This window comes from Ranitomeya imitator, chromosome 3 (assembly GCF_032444005.1).
Source record: "Ranitomeya imitator isolate aRanImi1 chromosome 3, aRanImi1.pri, whole genome shotgun sequence".
Lineage (NCBI taxonomy): Eukaryota > Metazoa > Chordata > Amphibia > Anura > Dendrobatidae > Ranitomeya > Ranitomeya imitator.
This window is the reverse complement of record NC_091284.1, coordinates 389,475,625-389,499,625: the sequence shown is the minus strand read 5'-3', so window position 1 is coordinate 389,499,625 and position 24,001 is coordinate 389,475,625. Positions and strand designations below refer to the sequence as shown.

General features: G+C 40.2%; 1 protein-coding gene across 2 annotated transcripts in view; it reads right to left on the bottom strand.

The window, feature by feature from the left end:
* Positions 1-784: 784 nt before the first annotated feature.
* The window catches only part of TINAGL1 (tubulointerstitial nephritis antigen like 1), a 72,962-nt gene continuing 49,745 nt past the window's right edge, over positions 785-24,001 (bottom strand). For both annotated transcript variants that reach the window (XM_069756990.1, XM_069756991.1), the window contains exons 4-12: positions 19,261-19,353; positions 18,154-18,268; positions 14,792-14,912; positions 11,938-12,088; positions 9,586-9,769; positions 7,908-7,953; positions 7,181-7,304; positions 3,497-3,542; positions 785-1,934 (exon numbers count right to left, since the gene is read on the bottom strand). In XM_069756990.1, the coding sequence (XP_069613091.1) occupies positions 1,791-1,934; positions 3,497-3,542; positions 7,181-7,304; positions 7,908-7,953; positions 9,586-9,769; positions 11,938-12,088; positions 14,792-14,912; positions 18,154-18,268; positions 19,261-19,353 (1,024 nt within the window). In that variant the 3' untranslated portion in view covers positions 785-1,790. The remainder of the gene's footprint in view (positions 1,935-3,496; positions 3,543-7,180; positions 7,305-7,907; positions 7,954-9,585; positions 9,770-11,937; positions 12,089-14,791; positions 14,913-18,153; positions 18,269-19,260; positions 19,354-24,001) is intronic.

The following is a 24,001-nucleotide window of genomic DNA, read 5'->3' as shown; positions in this document are numbered from 1 at the left end:
TCTGCTTCTGAGTTCCATATTATATTGCTGATTTACATGCGATTCGATGGTAGGAACTGGATGGGAATTTGGACTTATCTGTGATGTTTCTGACTCAGAATCTTTGAGCTTCGCGATATACACCTGTTTCCATTTAGGTCAGTGTCTCTAAACCAGGGCTCCTTTGAAAGCTGGTGAGGAGTTTCCCAAAAAATAGCAAGATTTGCCATTATTCCAGTAGCAATGTGAAGATTTGCTACCATTGGAACCTTTTACATTAATATATTTGCCCCTTAATATGTAATAAAAAGAAGAAAAAAAAAAAGAAAGGAATATTGAAATATTCAACCCTCCTTCTGGGAAAAGTAGCACTGTAGAGCTTGTGAAAAGTTCCATGGAGACCACATAAACTGTGCATGTCTTGGTCATAGAATGTCTGGCACGGCTAGTGCACAAAATATAGCAAGGATGGGTCGCGGGATGCCACAAAGGGTGGCATGTGACCTTTAGGGCCTTCTAACAGCAAACACAGAGGTCACTCATCAAAGTGACCAACTGTTTATGAAGCAAAGACGATATTTCACAGACCAATGCCCAGGATATGAACACAGAAATGCCTATGCGTGCTCTCCCTGCCTCCGAACAGCAAATGTCTACACACATCAAAGTATCGTAGGATCACATGAAAGGAGACAGCATGCATAATTATAGGCAGTCTTCCTGGGCCAACTGGTGCTAACCTTAGTTATATGAATCCAAATGTTATTTTGTAGTATTTTTTTCATTAAGAACACCATTTTGCACGTTTCGTGGAAAACAATATTTTTATTCAGACAGGAATGTTCAGAATGTCATCATTTATCATATTATTACCTAATATATGATAGAAATCCAATTGTATGGGGGAGCATAGATAGAAACGATCTTTATATATAAACATATTAATAAATAGATTTCACATTTCAAGTTTTTATACATTACAATTTAGGCTTCTAATAAAAGTGAGCTTTGAATTACAAAAATAGTATTTGGGGGTTAGTGGAATGTGAATGATAATGAGGCATAGAAAGCATCCGGTATCTTACAGATGTATATACAGATCAGATCAACATACAGTATCATTGGGCCTAATGATATTTAGCTTTATTCCATTAAGTGTACTGTTCACTTTGGTCCTAAGTGGAACTGACCTCTATATGGAAGCCTCAATCCTCTCGCAATTTTTGGCCCCGGAGGGAAATGTCTGTCTATGACAGGTTCACAGGCCTGCGTGCCCCCGGTATATACCCCCAGACAATACGCCTTTGATCCCTTTAGAGATTATAGGATTATATCCACTGTTATCCGCTCTAAAGCCACAGGCTGTGAATCTCCCGTGTCAGCACCACAGGGTCAATAATTATGTCCTGCCTTCATCCTGAGCTGTGACTATTTATCTAGAGAATAGTGATAAAACTGATGTGTGGGCAGCAGAATTCTAGATAGAGAAGGTACTTCTCAGGTGATACCTCAGATGTGTACGGGATGTGTTGAGGAGAACATCTGAATGGTGGGTGAAATAGTCAATGATATATTACTTTATCATCATGTTTCCAGTGTCTGTGTGCTGTGATTCCTGTGGGTAGATGGCCTGGAAATCATATCCCTCACATCAAGCTGATAATGTACCCTCCTTTTGTGTGGTCTACACACCCAGGCACCTAGGACATCCACTTATTGGGCAGTGGACATATTTGGAGATAAAGAGAAACATACATCCCACTGTTTGCCTGTTACAATTTTAACCAAGTCTTGTACTTTTGTTGATATCATTATTTCTTGTGTGAAACATCTTCCATACTGATTCTTCCCCAAACTCCAACTACGAAAGTTTCTATTTCACACTCATTTTCGCCACGAACGATACGGAAATATCCATCTTCTCCCCAGTCCTTGCCCCAAGAATTAGCAGCCAACTAAATAGGACAAAAAAGGGACATGAGTAAGGAACATAAACTACACAAATTAATAGGAAGGAATTGGCACTTGAGACCCCTTCCTTTTCGGTAGGTTCACAAGAGGGTATTTTGGGACCAAGTGCTGTCCGTGAAAAAACGTATAGTACATGGACAAATGTTATACAATGAGACAGAGCAGATAAGCATGGTTTTTTTTCACTAACTGAATCTGCGTGTGAAAAATAAAATCTGCAGTATGCACTATTTTTTTCCAAGTGTCGGATGAGGCTTAAGTCTATGGATGCACAAAAAAAAATGCTTTTTTTTATGGATACATTGCAATTCTTTAGCATGGAAATCTGTAAATGGTCTTGTATATGATTAATAGCTGTTGCACACGGATGACAAGTGAGAAAAAATAATGTCCACATTTTCTGGATGAAACTGATTATTTTTTATGAACAGGTTATTTTCATATTTTATAACCCATGGAGTACTGCATGGCCTATAAGTCATCCGAACTTCCTGGTCTCCTAAAGACAGGTCTACTATAAAAATGCTATTTACCTGCAAAGAGAGTGTTAATAGCATTTAAATCATGCCAGTCTGTCTTACTGGAGCAGCGACTACAGGGAGAAGAAAAATGTTATTCTCCCTGCTGCCGCTCGCTTCCAGTCACAGCGTGGTGAAGGGAGCAGTGAGGCTGCCGTCACACTAGCAGTATTTGGTCAGTATTTTACATCAGTATTTGTAAGCCAAAACCGGGAGTGGAACAAACAGAGGAAAAGTATAATAGAAACATATGCACCACTTCTGCATTTATACTGCGAGTGTGACGGCAGCCTTATACAGTGACCGCTCACTATACAGTGAGTGTGCGGTAATCACTACCTGGCACATTGATTGACCTTGCGTTGTGCAAAAACTTAGCAACTTTTCCAAGTGCTTTATGCCAGACTTCACTTGATGAACTGGAGCCTAGTGCCTAGTGCCTATTAGATGCCTATTAGGGTATGTGCACACGTAGAAAGGAGCTCTGCGGATTTTTCCGCAGCGGATTTTAGAGATCCGCAGGTAAAAGGCACTGCGCTTTACCTGCGGATTTACTGCGGAATTACCACGGTTTTTATGCAGAATTTGTGCGGATTCCACCTGCGGTTTTACACCTGCAGATTCCTATAGAGGGGCAGGTGTAAACCGCAGCGGAATCCGCACAAAGAATTGACCTGCTGCAGAATGTGACCCGCAGCGTTTCCGCGCGTTTTTTTCCGCAGCATGGGCACTGCGGATTGTGTTTTCCATAGGTTTACACTGTACTGTAAATGCATGGAAAGCTGCTGCGGCCATGCAGCACCAGATCCGCAGCAAAATCCGCAACATGTGCACATAGCCTTAGATACAGCAAATCCAAGATTGCCAGTATTATCCAGAAACTAAGGAGGAGTGATGGCAGCTACTTTGATATGTCTACTGATGTATATGGCAGACTTATTGCTGCATACATTATACATTTAGTGAAATTAAAGCAACTTGACATCTATTGCACTTATATCCACATAAATTGCTATATGTTATATTACCCAGTATTTCTGTACACGTCCATTAAGAGTCATACTTTCTCCCCACCTGGTAAAGACAGAAAAAAATAGAGTCAAATATATATTTTTGGAACACCATGTGCAATATTCTTGCCAAAGTACATATTTTGCATTGTGTGTTTGTGTAATGTGTTTTTCGCATGTGTTTTTGAATTTTTTGCATATGAGAAAAAAAAAATAGATTCCACACTGATGATTAAAACAAGACACATGGACCAAAAATGAATGAAAACTGAATCTAGCACACTGATGAAAAATTATTCTCTCTTATATCTGAATGAGACCTAAAGGGGCATTAACACTGCAAGATTATTGGGAAAGAGCAATCCTGATTTCCAATTATCACAAATGAGAATGAAGGCAACTCAATGCTGTAGATGGCATTTAAAAGAGAAAAGTCAATCTACAAAAAGTCTTCACATGGTCAATGAGCTTCGTAGACCTGTCAGCTTAGCTCTTTGTTTTGATGGCTTTCCAGTTAGTCTTGTTGAAATTCTATTAAAAAGAGCACAATATCAATCCTTCAGCATCACCATGATATTTAGATGGGGGCAGATATTTTTTTGTATGCAGTCCTTTATAATGATATATTTTTTGTTTGCGAATATCTAGGACATACTTATTCTAGCTTCATTTACGGTATATAGAAATTATTTTTTTTATCTACTACGGGTAGAAAGGAGATGGTTGTACAGAAAGTGGGCACCATGCCCCTATAGAAACATTGCACAGCTAGTGATATGATCAAGATCTGGGCCGGAGGTAAGATTACAGACCGCCATAGCTGCGGCATTCCTGAGCATTGTGTGTAATTTAGTGAGACACAAATTAGCAAGGTCACTCCAGAAATAATGTGTCGTCTGAACTCTGTAATTCCTCTGCTGTCCTTCTATCATTATCACATACAGCTGTATACATTTTTCACTACACATCTCATCCTGTTCACGGTATTGCACCAGCATCTCTTTCCTTATTAATTGTGTTGCTTACCCTACCTGCCCTTTACGGTCACTACTATCTTTGGCTAGACATCACAAACTTGGCACCAGCCTGGTCAAGCACAGTAACGCTAGTACAGGATGTGTTGGAGTCTCCTTTGGGTGGGGAGAAGAGTTCAGGACAAGGCACTACATGTCCCCTTATCCCTTCAGGAGATCATTTTAATTTTCCTGCCTCTCCCTTCCTCTCTAAATTCAGGGACACCAAGATTACTTGTATAAAAATCCTTTCCAAATACATTTTGAAGAACTAAATTTGATGAAATGCTAAAACCTAAAATGCAGCATAATATCTATATATGTAATTTCTGCCAGTTTTGCTTGTGTATGGCTGGAGTAACTTGGCATTCCAATAGTTTAGTGCTGAAAATGTAACAAGTACCAAAGGCAGCAGTCACTTTACCGGATATTGGTGAGATGAGTAACCTGCTGGACCCATTCACTATCGTAGACCACAGGGATATTAATTTCAATCAACCCTTGCATAATGTTAGACCACCTTGTTTTATGACATTCAAGCTATAGTAGCCAATATGCACCGTGCTTGCCTTTATGATACAAACACTTTGAGCCACCTATGCTGTCAGGAATATAATCTCTAAGCTCAATAGTTCTAAAGACTGTCATCAGTGGGATTTATGAAAGGGCAGGGTAGAATTTAGATTGGTTGCATTTTAGTTCCCATTGGGTGCAAGCTACCTAAAAAAAAAGCTCTATTTTCGAAAAGAAAGGCATGGCTAGAAACGGCCATGCAGACAAAGTTAATTTACTGATTGTTGGGGCTCTGACTACTTGGTCCCTCTGCAATTTAAGACCTGGGACTTACTATTGGTCTGCATGAAAATGAGTACTGTACTCGACCTTCTCCAGCAGTCACATATACAATAAAAGGAGCGGAGGTTAAGCATCTGCATCTATGCTACATCAAAGATGGGACTCTGCAGGGCCCAAATCTCAGGATCATTGGGGTCCCAGAGATCAAACCCCCAGCGATCAGTGAGCTATCCTATATACCATGGATAGGTGATAATTTGTGGTTCTGGAAATACCACTTTAATTTTTTTAAATGTTTTGTTTTTTATGTTTCAGCATGCTGGTCTTGAAGGATACAAAAAAATTTAAAAAGCTTATTTTGTTAATCCCCTTGTGAAAATACATATCCATAAATAAATACTGTACACAGTACTGTTCTGCATCCTGCTAAACATTACTATGTATTCAGTGGGGGCACAATGCTAACTAAGTTTACTTTACCATTTCTCATTTTCCCACATACTTGATACATTCCATCATCAAAGCTGTGCAGCCACCATGGAGATTCTACTACAGTGTCCTCAGGCTAGCTGTAATTATCCTGCATCAAAATTTACTAAGACAGGACAGCAAAGCAAATGTTTCCTTACAAACAGATATTTTTGTTTTATATATAAGGACTGGATGCTCCTCTTCTGGCTAGGATACACCATCACTTCATGGTGGGTCAGAGTCCAACCTCTGAGCCCTCAATGAAACCTGATTTTAGTACTACATCACCTTCTCTGTGTCCTGCCATCCAATGTACAGGAAAACCCACCCTTCATTTTTAGGATCGGTGAGGGTTCCAGAGGTCAGGGGTCCTAGGAATATGATATTAGTTTATAAGATGGGAAAATGCAGAAAACTGATCTCAGGAAATTATCTAAGTACCATACTTTTGAAAGTTCAGGGAAGATTGATTTATTATCACGTGACTCAAAATCTGCTACTATTGTAAGGAGGTGGCGGGGACCCTCATTTGCCTCCTCTCTCCTATATGGCGGGCATGTGTGTCCCATGCGACACCCGGATTGTTCACCCCTGTGTTAATGTTATGTATTACTGTGTTACCAATGCAATGTGTTGTGTAAGTTCTTATATTGTGTAAACTGTACTGAACATGATATCTGTTGCATATGTTGAGATTAGGGATAGAAGGAGTAAAAAAGTGGGCCATTCCCACAGGTTTACAGGAGAAGAATTTCCTGTTCCTGGAGCAGAGCCTGGGCAGGTTTGCCCGCGGCAGAACGTGCTCCACTGCCAGGAGCAGAGGATATCCCAGTCGAAGGGAACACTGACTGCCAAGGACTGCCGGGCAGTGTGTACGGGTCCTAGCATTGTCCAGAAGGAGTTTGGTGGCTCACGAACCCAGATGGGAGCTGGTGATGCTGGACCAGATCATGAAGTTGCAGGGTTAGCGCAGGAAGCATTACTTTAATCTCCTCATGTTACCTCCTGTTCATTAAAAGTTTTCTAACGTTGGACCGAATCGTGACCTGTGTTTCCAGCACGGAGAGCAATCCTATAATAGAGGGAACTGACTGTGCTGCAGGATCAGGACTTTATCTGTCTTTCCATGTGCCAGGGGCCAGGGGGCTTATGGACTGTTGCTTTAATGGACTTGGTCATGACTACCACCCCGGTTGACCTTGTTACACTATCACAGAGGGGGCTTTGATTGGCATTACAGACAATTAAACATCTGGGAATATGTCTTTCAAGATTTTATGAGAGGTCAATCCCACAAATATAACATAAGTTTGTAGCACGATCAATTGTCTATATTCAATGCAAAAAAATTCTCCACGAATGTCATAAAAAATACTGTTAGCATTCACAACCACCAATCGAAATTATTAAACCCGCTACATACCCAATAACTCTAACTGAATGTGTGCCGTGACGACGGAATCGCTCGGGTTCTCCAGCCATCACTGAAATATGTCTATAGATGCCACTCTGATACATAAAGAAGTCTTCATGCACTTCCATAATTGCTATGAAATTAGAGAACAATGACATTTAGAAGAGTTCACAGTGTGGCTATCACATGCATGAGGTTATTTGCTATGTTATTAGCACAAACTATGGTGAACTTTGCACTTCATACACATTTTATATAATTTTCAATAAATATAAATAATAAAACTAAGTAAGTCCAAAGTTATTTATTAACTTTAAATATATATATATAACCTTCATGTTATGACATCTGGTCTTCATCTCTATTCATATACCAAAGCCACAGTAATCTTTAGGTTGACCTTGAATATATGGGTTAATGTAACATCTATAAATTATGAGAATATTAAAAGATGTTGAGAATGACCAGATAAAGCAGCAAGATCACACCTCAGTTGCTGCAGAACCTCCTTTTGACATTGCCACCAATTATGACAAAGTCTTTACTCTTCAATATAATGATTGCAAGCCAAAATAGTCTCACAAAATGGCAATCACAAAGAACCAATACAGTGCAAGCCATGGTTGTAGTAATATTATTCTTAACTTACACTCATATACACGCACATAATACAATAGGAATAGCCCTTCATATTTTATTGGACAGCATTATGTTACTGATCCTATACATTACCTACCTTGCACTGGACCATTCTCAAATATCTCTTTCATTATCTCTTTTTCCTGTCAGAAATAAATAGGATAATGAGTTCATGATTGCGCCAATATTGTCACAGCCAACATTGTATTTACTGTTCTATCATTACAGATTGTCCATTAACACAGGATTCATCATGCTAAACACTGATACTTCCCATTTCAATTACTTTTCTATAGACAGTTTACTCCTGGTTATATATTAATTTTATTAGCATCCTTTCTTAATGATGCAAAAACACCCAGTCTAATATTTAAGGCTCCCCAGACATTAGATCATCAGGGATCAATGACTGATTATAGTCGGACGAGTGGTTACATGGAAGCAGGAAAAAAAAAATCAGACGGCACGGGCTGTGATGGAATTTCTTTAGCCGGATGATGCAGCCAATGCTGAATGATGCAGAATTATCATTGTTTGGTGTTTTGGATAATAGCAGACTTGATTGGTTGGTCATCAGTTAAAACAACATTCACTTCACTGTAACTTTAGTTATGGTCAAAATTGGCCATTTCAGCTGACTTTTATCTAATGAATATAGGTCTTTGTCAAAAAAGCACTTGCCCAGTGCCACTTGCAGACATAGTCAGGAGACAGCCCCTGTGCAAGAACGGTGCATAGCTCATCATAAAGAACAATTCCCCCCATCTCCTGCTTTGGAGGGGGTAATGGGCCCCCTTATCTCTTGGGCCCCTGTGCAACCACACAGGTTGCCCCAATGATATGTCCACCCCTGTTCATTGCTTACCTGAAAAATTATAGCATCACTCCGATAATTACCACAGTACCCAGTCTTATTTTATGCACACAAACGTGATTTTTACTAATCTACATGTTACTGTATGCAACAATGTACAGCGCCAAAGATAATAGTGCTAATCTATAAATGATTTCCAAAAGCAGTTTGTAACGCCAATGCCGGCATCCCTGCGTGGTACCTCTCACTCCTCCGAACAGGGACGCCGACATACTCACCGCCTGGCCACTCAGCGGTGTCTCTATTCCCTGATGTGGCTTCCTACTATCTTGGGCTTGCGCACATTCGGCGGGTCTCCATGCAACTCATAAAGGGGCAGCACATGCATTTTGGAAATGCCCATAGCCAATAGCATCGGATATATAAGGCACCCTCCAGAGTAGGTAGGATAGTTTCCCTACTTAGTTTGTGTACATCTAGTATGTTGCCAGGTTTCTATCCTTGAGACCCGTGTTGTCTGAACCTGAACCTGTTCCTGAAACCCGTGTTGTCTGCACTAGGACCAGTGTCAGTCCTGTCTGGTGATTCAGAATCTGTTCCATCAGTACCAGCTCCGATATCTGTTATACCAGTATCCGACTCCTCTCCAGCCATTGGGGTCAGCTTCTGCAGTACTGGGGACTGCCCAGGAGTGGTACCTGGTGGATAACTGCAGCGCAAGCCTAACTCCACCATCGGGAGTTCTAGCGAAGACCAGGTAACAAATTAGCCATACCCCTCCTGGGTAAGCCCGGCTCATGGCTCAGTGATTCCACAGTCCAGGTGTGTAACACAGACAGTGAAACAACTCAGTTTGCCTCAAATTCATGTACACTTTTCTTCGCCTCCAAAACACTCTAGGCCACATTAACTTGTTGATGAACTAAATACCAATACTGAAACTCACTGAAAGCCAACTTACACTGGATGCCAAGCGATAAGCAGGTGTGGACTGGTAGATTTCATTAGAAGACGCATATGGGTTTGGGCAGTTGTTAGTAGCCTGTCTTTTCCCTCGCCCCATGGAACGACTATGCATCATGCAAGAGGCAGGAGGTCCATTTGTATTTGGAGCCACAAATGGATAACAGTCCTCTGTTACAATCCTGAAATAGAATTTAGTTACATACCAGAATATTCAAACCATAGAAACATTTATAAAAAAAATCTATAATTCTCATCGTAGGAGATATCTCTTCAGAAGCAGAACAATAATCTATAAACCCCACAATGTCATTATCAGCCGTGATGGCCCGGGTGTCCAATATGATTCTGTATGAAACAGTATATGATACGTGAAAATATTTTTGGAAGCCTTTCTACTAATTGTCCTGTTGCTAGGGTTTATTTTGTTTTTCGCCATTCCTATGTGATGATCACAGGGCCGGCGTCAGCACCCGGCGCACCCGGGCAAGTGCCGAGGCCCTGAGCAGGCAGGGGGCCCACTAGCCGTCGGGGACACTGGCGTGCTATAGTGCCGGCCCCCGCAAGTGGCCCCCCACCTCCAGGCCCCGGCACTTGCGATACTTACCTCTCCCGGTTCCAGCGCTGCAGCGTCTTCCATCCTCTGACTGTGACGTTCAGGTCAGAGGGCGCGATGACCTCACCAGTGCGCACCCTCTGCCTGAGCAGTCGCAGCACAGAGAGCTGGAAGACGCAGACGGTGAGGAGTCCAGTGCAGAGCAGCGTCAAGCAACAAGAGGTGAGTATTTCATTATTATTTTTTAATATTTGGAGCAATATATGGGGACCATCAGAAGGGGCCCATATATGGAGCATTATATGGGGCTAATTCTATATGGAGTATCTTATAGGGCAGGGCCAATAATATAGGGAGCATCTTATGAAGCCAATTCTATAGGGAACATTATATGGGGCCAATTTAATATAGGGAGCATCTTATGAAGCCAATTCTATAGGGAGCATCTTAATGGGCCAATAATATAGGGAACATCTTATGGGGCCAATTCTATAGGGAGCATCTTATGGGGCCAATAATATAGGGAGCATTATATGGGGCCAATTTAATATAGGGAGCATCTTATGGGGCCAATTCTATAGGGAGCATCTTATGGGGCCAATAATATAGGGAGCATCTTAGGAAGCCAATTCTGTAGGGAGCATTATATGGGGCCAATTTAACATGGAGCATCTTATGGGGCCAATTCAATATGGAGCAGTATATGGGGCCAATTACATATGGAACAGTATTTGGGGCCAATAATATATGAAGCATCTTATGGGACTAATTATATATGGAGCATTTTATATGGCCAATTATATATGGAGCATTATATGGGGCCCATTATACATGGAGCATCTTATGGGATCAATTATTTTTGGAGCATTATATGGGACCCATTCTGTAAGGAGTATTATATGGGCCCATTCTGGATGGAGCATCATACGGGACCCATTCTGTATGGAGCAATATATGGGACTCAGTATACTGTATGGGGTCGATCATATACTCTATGGAGCATTATGTGAGGCCCATTATATATGGAGCAATAGATGGGGCCCATCATATACTGTATGGAGAATTATATGTGGCTCACTATACTGTGTGGAGCATTATATGGGGTCAATTCCGTATGGAGCAATATAGGCGGCTCATTCTGTATGGAGCACTCTGTGGTGCCCATTATACTGTATGGAGCATTATATGAGGCTCATTATTCTGTTTGGAGCAATATATGGGGCTCATTATTCTGTATAGAGGACTTTGTGGTGCCAATTATACTGTATGGAGCACTATATGGGGCCATTATACTGTATGGGGCAATATATGGGGCTCATTATTCTATTTGGAGCAATATATGGGGCTTATTATTCTGTATAGAGGACTATACTGTCCGGTTTCTGAGCTAATGTAGAATGTACAATAGATATCACTCATGTAATGTAAGTAGTAAGTGAAATCTTTGGCATTGTACTATACCTTTATTTCTCTGCCGTATCGGTGCATTATGAATTGTGGTATGTGTTAAAGGGGCCCACTGGAACTCTTTCGCCCAGGGCCCATGAAAACCTGGAGCCGGCCCTGGATGATCATAATATGATTATAGCTAATACACCTGGCTAGACTACTCTAAGATCACAGCTTGTGTAAATCCTACTACTGTAAATAATTCTTTTTTTCCCCTGTATGGAGAAAAAAACATATTTTTTTAACATCTTGAAACTGGAAATGAGGATAGAAAGGTTTGCAATAAATGGACATAAAACATACGCAACCACATATAATTAATTGAGATCTATTTGGTTCACACACCCTCGCCTTCTCAGATACCACCATGCCCCGTCTACACGTCCTCCTCGACATCCTTGCTGATTTTTTGTATCACATGACAGTAGATTCTGCGGGGACAGAGCAGGAGTCATGTGCCCCATAGACTGAATGGAGAGCCTATCAGAAGCAACGCCTGTGAAAAGACAGATTATACGTGCAATTACAATCTACTATATAATTGTCTAAGGGTCACTGCCGTCTGTCTGTCTGTCCAGCATATTCATTGGTCGCGGCCTCTGTCTGTGATGGAAATCCAAGTCGCTGATTGGTCTCGCCAGCTGCCTGTCATGGCTGCCGCGACCAATCAGCGACGGCCACAGTCCGATTAGTCCCTCCATACTCCCCGCAGTCAGTGCCCGGCGCCCGCTCCATACTCCTCACAGTCCGTGCCCGGCTCCTGCTCCATACTCCTCGCAGTCAGTGCCCGGCGCCCGCTCCATACCCCCCGCAGTCAGTGCCCAGCGCCCGCTCCATACTCCCCGCAGTCAGCGCCCGTTCCATACTCCCCTCCGGTCACCGCTCACTCAGGGTTAATGCCAGCGGACCGCGTTATGCCGCAGGTAACTCACTCCGTTACTGCCACTATTAACCCTGTGTGACCAAGTTTTTACTATTGATGCTACCTATGCAGCATCAATAGTAAAAAGATTTAATGTTAAAAATAATAAAAAAAACTGCAATTCTCACCTTCGGTAGTCCGACGATGCGCTCGCGCCTGCCGCCAGCTTCCGGTCCCAGAGATGCATTCGAAATTACCCAGAAGACTTAGTGGTCTTGCGAGACCGCTAAGTGACCTGGGTAATTTCGCAATGCATCCTGGGAACGCAAGATGGCAGCAACCGCGTGCATCGCCAGAGGTTCGCTGGATCTACGCTGGATCCTGCCGGGTGAGTATATAACTATTTTTTATTTTAATTATTTTTTTAACAGGGATATGGTGCCCACACTGCTAAATACTACGTGGGCTGTGTTACATACCGCGTGGCTGTTATATACTACCTGGCCAGTGTTAGATACTATGTGGGCTGTGCTCTATACTGCGTGGGCTGTGCTATATATTACGTGGCCAGTGTTATATACTGCGTGGGCTGCGTTATATACTACATGGCTGCTATATACTACGTGGGCAGTGATATATACTACGTGGCTGTGTTCTATACTGCGTGCAATATACTGCGTGGCTGCTGTATACTGCATGGCTGCTACTGTGTGGGCTGTGTTATATACTACGTGGGCTGTGTTATTTACTGCGTGGCCTATACTAACGCATCGGGTATTCTACAATATGTATGTATGTATATAGCAGCCACATGGTATATATCACAGGCCACGTAGTACTCCTATATACTATGTGGCCTGTGCTATATACTATAGTATATATACATTTTCTCTTTCTCTCTATAAAACTTGCCCAGACCTTCCCATCCCTGCCTGTGAGAGTTTTGTCTTCTATCTTGCTGGAGTTGGTGTGCTGAAATTGTTGTCTGTTGTTTTTGGGTGTATGCATTCTCCATTATCCTATTCCCATTTGGTTTGTACCTTCCTATCCTTCCCTTTATTCCTCTCTACTCTTGGTGAGTGTTTTTGTATGTAAGATGCTTTTTGTTATCCCAGTTTGACTTATGTGTATTTACACTAACATATCTGTCCCAGGCCTCTCTACCTTTAAGATTACCCACAGCACAGGGACAGTTTGAGGACCCCTTCCTTACCGAAGACCGTCACAGCGTGACATTGTGTAGATATCACATCACATTTGGATTGTCTAAAATTAGCTTCTACAGCAGGACACTGTCTAGGGCAGCAACATTGTCAGACTGAACCAATGCTAGGGGCTTCAATACTATCCAATGTCAGGGGTGCTATCTGAGAAATTTATGGCACATCAAAAGTGTGTGCCAATTCCAACCCGTCAACTCCAAAAATGCTATTTACCTGCAGCTATAGTGGTAATCTGGAGGTAAAATATATTTAAATCGTGCCTGACTGCTTTACTAGAGCAGCAGTTGTAGGGAGAAAATGAAGTTATGCTCTCCCTTCAGCTGCTTGCTTCCAGTCATCGGGGCAGAGCAGGGGGCTGTAACACTCAGAACTTTGGAGACAATGAGCACGCTATAACAACTCCTTCCGCACCTTGACTGACAGACTGCTCTATTGTATGTGTGTGTGCAGGGCAGGCTGTCAATCAAGGCACAGGAGGAGTGATAATATAGCGAGCGGTGACTGTAACTTCCCTCTGCATAATCCAAGTGACTGGAAGGGAGCGGCTACATAGAGGTTACAACTTAATTTTCTCCATGTAGCAAAAAAATGGTTAAAGCATTAACAGTGTTTGTGAAGTTGACAAGTTTCCTTCATTGGCTACTAGGTTTCAGTGCCACTATCAGAAGAGCAGTCACTAGACACAGAAAAGCGTGTATGTGATCTGTTGGTTGGGGGCCGCACAGAGTGGCACTGCAGGCTACATTTGGCTCCTGACAAGCTGTACACCTCTGGTCTAGTGTATAGATGATTTTATAAGAAGAGCATGTACCATAAATCATGCTCTAATATCACTAAGCTTTTGACATTTTTGATACATTTTTAATAGTACATTATGTAATTCCATATAACTGCATGAAGATGCCACACGATTCATTTCCTGAATAGTCTTTTAGTCCCCTAAATCTTACTTTATTTACTTATGGCGTCTAAAACAATTAAAAAAATGCAATTATGTGCAACATTTTATCTAACCATTTCTAGAGAGGAATAAAAGATTCAACATATATGTGTTAGGGAAATGCGCAATTATCAATTGTGGTCCGGGCTGAACTGAAATATTTTAGCAGCCTACCTGCTGTTGAGAAAGCCCAGGAGCCAGCACAGTTGCCTTGGTCAAGTGGCTGATGGATCATTCCCGGCCACTTCTCCGCAGCATTGAAGTTAGTAGGAAGGAAGTCATTGTTCATGTTCACCTGCAGATTAGAGTCAAGAAGTCAATAATAAATACATATACTTGTAGATAATTACTAAATGGCAGCTATTATTTTTATAGAAAAAAAAATCATCTTTGTTATGAAATTGTACCTGAATTTTTAAAATAAATTATATCCTAAATGTTTTGGAAACAGCTCACCCATCATTCATGGCACATGCTACTGTGAAATATTCATTACTTAACCCCTTCACTCCCCAGCCTGTTTTCAGCTTCCTGAGACTTTTTTTCTCATGACATATTGTACTTTATGATAGTGGTAAAATTTGTTTGATACAACTTGCGTTTATTTATGAAAATATCGGAAATTTGTCGAGAATTTCGCAATTTTCAAACTTTTCATTTTTATTCCCTTAAACCTGAGAGTTATGTCACACAAAATAGTTGATAAATAACATTTCCCACAAGTCTACTTTTCATCAGCACAATTTTTGAAACCTAATATTTTATTGTTAGGAAGTTAGAGAGGTTAAAAGTTGATCAGCAATTTCTCATTCTTACAACAAAATTTACCAAACCATTTCTTTTAGGGACCACATCACAATTGAAATGACTTTGAAGGGCCTATATGACAGAAAATACCCCAAAGAGACACCATTCTAAAATTTGCACCTGTCAAAGTCCTCAAAACCGCATTCAAGAAGTTTATTAACTCTTCAGGTGCTTCACAGGAATTCATGCAATGTGGAAAAATGAAATTAACATTTTTCTTTTTTTTTTCACAAAAATGTAACTTTATTCCCCAATTTTTTAATTTTACAAGAGTAACAGGAGAAAATGGACTCCAAAATTTGTTTTGCAATTTCTCCTGAGAACGCCGATACCCCATATGTGGGGAAAACTACTGTTTGGGCGCATGGCAGGGCTCAGAAGGGAAGGAGCATCGTTTTACTTTTTGAAAGCAAACTTGGTTGGAATTGAGAGCGGATACCATGTTACGTTTGGAGAGCCCTTGATGTGCCTAAACAGTGGAAACCGCCCACAAATGACCCTATTTTGGAAACTAGACCCCCCAAGGAATTTATCTAGATGTGTGGTGAGCACCTTGAATTTCCAGTTGCTTCACATAAATTTATAACATTGAGACATGAAAATAAAAAAAAATAAATAAAAAAAAATCACACTTTCCACAAAAATGTTCTTTTAGCCCTAATTTTTTTTATTTTCACAAGGGTAGCAGGATCAAATGGACCCCAATAATTGTTGTGCAATTTCTCCTGAGTACGCTGATACCCCATATGTGGTGGAAAACTACTGTTCGGGCGCAAGGCAGGCCTCAGAAGGGAAGAAGTGGTGGTTTGGATCGCATACTTTGATGGAATGGTGTGCATGCACCATGTTGCGTTTGGGGAGCCCCTGATGTGCCTAAATACTGGAAATACCCCACAAGTGACCCCATTTTGGAAACTACACCCCTTTTGAAATTTATCTATTGGCATACTTATAGTAATGATTATAATGCGTTTGGCTTTACTGGTGTATGAATTTATAATGTGGTGCTATGTGTGTAGGTTGTGTAGAGTACATCAGATTATAAAAACGTTTTGTGTCAACAGGGTAAAACCAAATTCTATTAACTCGGTCGATGCAGTGTGCTGGCTTGGAATAGCAGAGGCATATATGTACTTCGCATTGCGGGAACGCACTTCCAGAGCACTGTATTTGTCATTAAGGGTTTAAAAGGGATGTCCACCTGTAGGGATTTTTTTTAATTTTTACTTAAGTGTATGCAACCAGGGCTGAAAATAATTATATTCCAATTGGTTTTCATTAAACATTTTGCACTGTTTGCCTTCTGTAGCCTCTGTGTTGAACTGGCTATTGCCGGCTGCAGAATGAGTTTACTGTGGGTCCTTTAATGAACTCATTCTGATGGTCTGACAGAGTTTGCAACTCTTATCTGCCTTTTTAGCGCTCCTCTCAGCTGATTTATGAGAATAGTCCAATATCAAAGTTAAATGTGCCAGGAACTAAATGGTCTGTTAAAGCCAAATGGTGCAAATTTTTTAATGAAACCCAATAGCAAAACTTATTATTTTTTTTTTTACCCCAAATACATGCATTGAAAAAAAAAAATCTAGTAGAGTGAATAATCTGTCTACATTTTGTTTTTGCACAGTTGAAGACTAATGTGTATTATTTTAAAAACTTAATAAAAATGATTCAACATTAGTATAAAAAGGCGCAAAAATTCATAAAACATTGACGAATTTCTGCAAATTATAGTGGCGAAAATATGAAGACAAACAGCCGGATAACTTAAAGAAATGAGACAAAAAAAAAATCTTAAAAGAGAACTTAAAAAGACTAGCACAAAAATGGCACAGAAGACATAATAAATTTGGCGCAAAAAATTAAAAAAAAAGCCTCAAATCAAAGCCTTCAACCCCTCAAAAAAGCAGAAAAAGAACAAGGAATCAGTGTCTAAGTGTACACTACCTATTACTTGGCTTACTTTATACCAGAAATTGTGGCAACTTTTTAGATGCAAATTACTTGATCTATTTCCCCCCAATGTTCATTAAAGTCTTCTTGTAGACTTGTTAGGACCTAAATATCTTCACTTTCACTTCAATCCATCAGATACAAAAATAAATGTGCCCTAGTCTAATAAAATCTCAACTATTTACACTGACGTATAGACTTGGAAAGACAAGGATTTCCTAAATAGGCAGACTGTTAGAAGGTTTAGTCCTATGGGTCCTGTGTGACCTAATTTTTCCCAGCTCAAGGAATTTTCCAGTCTCTTGTCCTTTCTCTACTCCAAAGGAACAGTAAAGGAGGGGTTCACACAACAGTAGCGAGCAATGTTTCTTTTTTCATTACAACTTATTCAGAGTGGAGTGGGCTCCGGACTTCCTGAGTGGAAGTTCCCTGCAAAAACTGGCTTAATCACATGTGTATTGTGCTTCTTCTCCTCGGATCTGCCAAGAATTACACGCTGACCCCAATCTCAGGAAAGAGCTATGACTGGCGGAAGAATAATGGGCACATTCCAGCTGCATGCTAACATTGGAAGACGGCAGTCTGATTGCATTGTACCGCTATGGGGATATAGGAAATATTTCATTATTATGGTCAAATCCTATACAACAATGCAAAAATGATCTATATTATTATCTTTATTGCATCGTATGACGATTATTTTTTCATATTTCCCAAAATTCTGCTTAGTATTCAGCTACTCAACAAAATACTATCATTGTGGATCATATACTCACATGTAGCTCATTCATGTTCATAACAGAAGAAGGAGGCTTTGTTGTTCCTAGTCGATACTGAATTCCTTCATCCAGTGTCATACCCCAAAATTGGCTATAATTGCCAGCCTTCCATCTATAGAAATAAAAGCAACATCAATTTTTTTTATTGTGAAGCTATGCCTTAAAGGGGTTATTAAGACTTTTAAAATTGATGGCTAAAGGAGAATTCCCGTTTCCTAGATCCTAGCTCAATATGTATTAGGTGTAATAATAATAATATTAATATTAGCGAATACCTCCAAATAGAAATGTAGTGCAGTTCTTCTGATTTGCTATGTCACTTACCTCATGTGCAGGGCATTGCAGTAGTTATAGGTATCCATGGTTATAACGACTCACATAGTGACAGTTAGTTGTTAGTGGTCACAACCATGGATACCGAAGCTACTGTAATGCCCTGCACATGGGGTAAGCAACATTGCAAAGAACTATACTACATTTATAATTGGAGGTATTTGCTAATATTACGGTATAATTATTATTATACACTTACAACTTATTGGGATAGGATTTTGGGGATGGGAATACTTCTTTAAGATTATCCCATAATACTAGATAGCTTTTATTAAACAAAATTATAAATTGTTATGGAGTAAGCTTCTAAGCTTACCGTAGGGGTGGCTGGTTTTTGGTAGCCAGAATGTTACTATTTAGACAGGTTTTCCCACAATAGACATTCATCATGTAATCATAAGAGTTCTTTGGGATGATAGGGAATCGCGGGCTCGCTTCTCTTGTTCTAGCAATCAGTGGTGGTCTACACAGTGGAATGCCCCTTGATTAGGCTTTTATTATCTATTCTGTGAAAAAATGATAAATCTGCATTGTGGGAAAACCATTTACCTCAATAACTTTGGTAAGATTTTCAGGGAATCTGTGGTTTTGTACAAGGAAATGGAAAATTATTATGAAAATATTCAACATCAGAATTGTTTTTGTTTATAGATAAAAAATTATGAGATACCCTATACAAAATATAAAGATGGTTACATTTATTATGCTGGGGGGTTGGGGTTCGCGGTTCCAGAATAAAAAATGTAAACAATTACATTGTATTTATCTTACCCATAGGAACCTTGATTGATGGCATCAATGATTCTTGAGTTTATAAGACAGGAGTTCTGCTCACAGTGCCAGTTACCATCAGGGGTGCATGTGCTGGGATGGATAAGAGATTCAATAATTATTTCTACACGTAGAATACATTATATATAAATTTTGATGACTTATTGGAAAAAAATCTGAGACACGGTAAACTCTTTAAAATATTTGATGAAGAGAGCCCTAATTAGCACAATTACAGTTGTATGAAAAGTGTTTGCCCCCTTCTTGATTTTCTATTCATTTGCATATTTGTCACACTTAAATGTTTCATATCACCAAACAAATTTAAATATTAGACAAAGATAACAAAAGTAAACACAAAGTGCAGTTTTTAAATGAAGGTCTTTTATTATTAAGGGGAAAAGAAATCCAAATCTACCAGGCCCTGTATGAAAAAGTGATTGCCGCCCTTCCCTCTCCTAATACAAAACTTAACTGTGGTTTATCACATCTTTGGGAAGCGGAGTTCAAATTCCCTAGCCATACCCAGGACTGATTACTGTGACACCTGTTCTTAATCAAGAAATCACTTATACAGGACCTGCCTGGCAAAGTGAAGTAGACAAAAGCTCCTCCAAAGCTAGACATCAAGTTGCAAGAAATTCTGGAACAAATTAGACACAATGTAATTGAGATCTATTTGGAAAAGGTTATAAAGCCTTTTCTAAAGCTTTGGGTCTCCAGCGAACCACAAGTGTCGAAAACATGGAACAGTGGTGAACTTTCCCAGGAGTGGTTGGCCGACCAAAAATACCCCCAGAGTGCAGCGATGACTCATCCAAAAGGTCATAAAACACCCTATAACAACATCAAAAGGACTGCAGGGCCCACTTGCCTCAGTTAAGGTCAGTGTTCATGACTCCACCATAAGAAGGAGACTGGGCAAAAATGGTTTGCATGACAGCGTCCCAAGACGAAAACCAAGTGTGATGGTCTGGGGCTGTTTTGCTGCTTTAGGACCTGGAAGACTTGCTGTGCATATGGAGCAATGAATTCTTCCATCTACCCAAAAAGCATAAAGGATAATGTCCAGCCATCTGTTCGTGACCTCAAGCTGAAGCGCACTTGAGTTATGCAGCAGGACAATGATCCAAAACTCACTAGTAAGTCCACCTCTGAATGGCTAAAGAAAAACAAATTTAAGACTTTAGAGTAGCCTATGCAAAGTCCTGACCTTAATGCGATTGAGATGCTGTGGCATGACCTTAAAGGAAACATGCATTCCAGTCCAACGGCATTCAGTTATGTGCGATTAAACTCCCTCCCTGTATAACATAATTCATTAAATCAATGCTTTATTATATTACTCATATAACCATCAACACCTATCCTCCCAGCCATGCAGCAAAAGCTATCTCTGATGATGTGTGTCAGTCAGGACCCAGATTATATAGGGCAGTATTCCCCAACTCTGGTCCTCAAGAGCCACCAACAGGTTATGTTTTAAGGATTTCCTTAGTATTGCACAGGTGATAATTGCATCACTTGCACAGGCAATAATTCAATCACCTGTGCAATACTCAGGAAATCCTGAAAACATGATCTGTTGGTGGCTCTCGAGGACTGGAGTTGGGGAACACTGATATAGGGGATAGGAGTGGCTAACCGTGCTCTATAGGGGATAGGAGTGGCTAACCGTGCTCAGCTTTGAGCCCTAGCTCCCAGAGCTCCCAACATGGCCGATTAACCCCTGTACTGCCAAAATAAATTTACACCATTTAAAAAGACGGTGAAGTGCTACTTTTCAGCACAGGAGAAGGAGCAATCAGATGTTACAGTCTTCTGGCTCCTCTCTGTCGCAGTAACCCTGTGAAACCTAATTTCAGAGACGCAGTCAGAATAAACGGCACACATGTGCTAGATTTGTATAACTGGCGATGATGCCGCTCATGCAAATTATGTTTTAACATGGATAGAGGGCTGACTAGTCTGGGAAACTAATGCCCAATTGACTAGTCAAAGCCCTCATTTCATTAGCATAAGGAAAGTGGAGGTTATAAATGCTTTTTTAAAGCATTTGTTTAACTGAAATTATGTTATACAGGGCTGGTAATGGAGGGAGTTTAATCACACATAACTGAATGCTGCTGGATTGGAGGGCAAAGGACCAGACAGGATTCCCTTAACTCCTTAACCCACAAGGGTGGTTTGCACGTTAATGACCGGGCCAATTTTTACAATTCTGACCACTGTCCCTTTATGAGGTTATAACTCTGGAATGCTTCCATGGATCCCAGTGATTCCATCATTGTTTTCTTGTGACATATTTTACTTCATGTTAGTGGTAAAATTTCTTTGATATAACTTGCGTTTATTTGTGAAAAAAACATAAATTTGGCAAAAATTTAGAAAATTTCATAATTTTCCAACTTTGAATTTTCATGCCCTTAAATCACAGAGATATGTCACACAACATACTTAATAAGTAACATTTCCCATATGTCTACTTTATATCAGCAAAATTTTGGAACCAAGATTTTTTTTGTTAGGAAGTTATAAGGGTTAAAAGTTGACCAGCGATTTCTCATTTTACAACACCATTTTTTTTTATGAACAACATCATATTTGAAGTCACTTTGAGGGGTCTATGATAGAAAATGCCCAAAAGTGACACCATTCTAAAAACTGCACCCCTCAAGGTGCTCAAAACCACATTCAAGAAGTTTTATTAACCCTTCAAGTGCTTCACATGCATTTTTGGAATGTTTTTTTTTTTAAAAAAAAGAACATTTAACATTTTTTTCACAAAGAAATTTACTTCAGATCCCATTTGTTTTATTTTACCAAGGGTAACAGGAGAAATTGGACCACAAAAGTTGTTGTACAATTTGTCCTGAGTACGCCGATACCCCATATGTGGGGGTAAACCATTGTTTGGGTGCATGGCAGAGTTCGGAAGGGAAGGAGCACCGTTTGACTTTTCAATGCAAAATTGGCTGGAATTAAGATAGGATGCCATGTCGTGTTTGGAGAGTCCCTGACGTGCCTAAACAGTGGAAACCCCCACAAGTGACACCATTTTGGAATGTAGACGCCCTAAGGAACTTATCTAGATGTGGGGTGAGCACTTTGAACCCCCAAGTGCTTCACAGAAGTTTATAAGGTAGAGCAGTAAAAATTTAAAAAATCATATTTTTTTCACAAAAATGATCATTTCGCCCACAATTTTTTATTTTTCCAAGGGTAACAGGAGAAATTGGACCCCAAAAGTTGTTGAAGAATTTGTCTTGAGTAAGCTGACACCCCGTATATGGGAGAAAACTACTGATTGGACACATGTCGGGGCTCGGAAGGGAAGTAGTGGCGTTTTGGAATGCAGATTTTGATGGAATGGTCTGAGGGCGTCATGTTGCGTTTGCAGAGCCCCTGATGTGTCTAAACAGTAGAAACCCCCCACAAGTGACCCCATTTTGGAAACTAGACCCCTTAAAGAACTCACCTAGACGTGCTGTGAGAACTTTGAATCCCCAAGTGTTTCACTAAAGTTTATAACGCAGAGCCATGAAAATAATCTTTTTTTTTCCACAAAAATGATTTTATAGCCCCCAGTTTTGTATTTTCCCAAGGGTAACAGGAGAAATTAGACCCTAAAAGTTGTTGTGAAATTTGTCTGGAGTACGCTGATACCCCATATGTGGGAGAAAACTACTGTTTGGGCACGCGTTGGGGCTCGGAAGGGAAGTAGTGGCGTTTTGGAATGCAGACTTTGATGGAATGGTCTGCGTGCCTCATGTTGCGTTTGCAGAGCCACTGATGTGCCTAAACAGTGGAAACCCCCCAATTCTAACTCCAACACACTCCTAGCCCTAATCCCAACCCTAACCATAACCCTAACCACACCCTTAACCTGAACACGCCCTTAACCCTAATCCCAACCCGAACCTCACCCCTAACCCCAACACACCCCTAACGCTAACCCTACCCACACCCCTAACCCTGACACACCCCTAACCCTAATCCCAACCCAAACCCCAACCCTAAACGTAATCCAAACCCTAACCCCAACTCTAGCCCCTAACGGGAAAATAGAAATACATTTTTTTTAATTTTATTATTTTCCCCTAACTATGGGGGTGATAAACGTAGGTTTGATTTACTATTTATAGCAGGTTTTTATGTTTGGCAGCTGTCACACACTAAAACTCTTTTTATTGCAAAAAAAATAGTTTTTGCATCACCACATTTTGAGAGCTATAATTTTTCCATATTTTGGTCCACAGAGTCATGTGAAGTCTTGTTTTTTGCGGAACTAGTTGACGTTTTTATTGGTACCATTTTTGGGCACATTACATTTTTTGATCGCTTTTTATTACGATTTTTGTGAGGCAGAATGACCAAAAACCAGCAATTCATGAATTTCTTTTGGGGGGTGCATTTATACCATTCAGCGTGTGGTAAAATTGATAAAGCAGTTTTATTCTTCAGGTTAGTGTGATTACAGCGATAACTCATTTATATATATTTTTTTTATATTTTGGCGCTTTTATTTATACAATAAAAACTATTTTATATCAAAATAATTTTGCATTGCTTTATTCTGAGGGCTATAACTTTTTTAATTTTTTGCAGATAATGCTGTTTTGCAGCTCGTTTTTTGCGGGACAACATGATGTTTTCAGCGGTACCATGTTTATTTATATCCATCTTTTTGATTGCATGCTATTCCACTTTTTCTTCAGCAGTATGGTAAAGCATTGTTTTT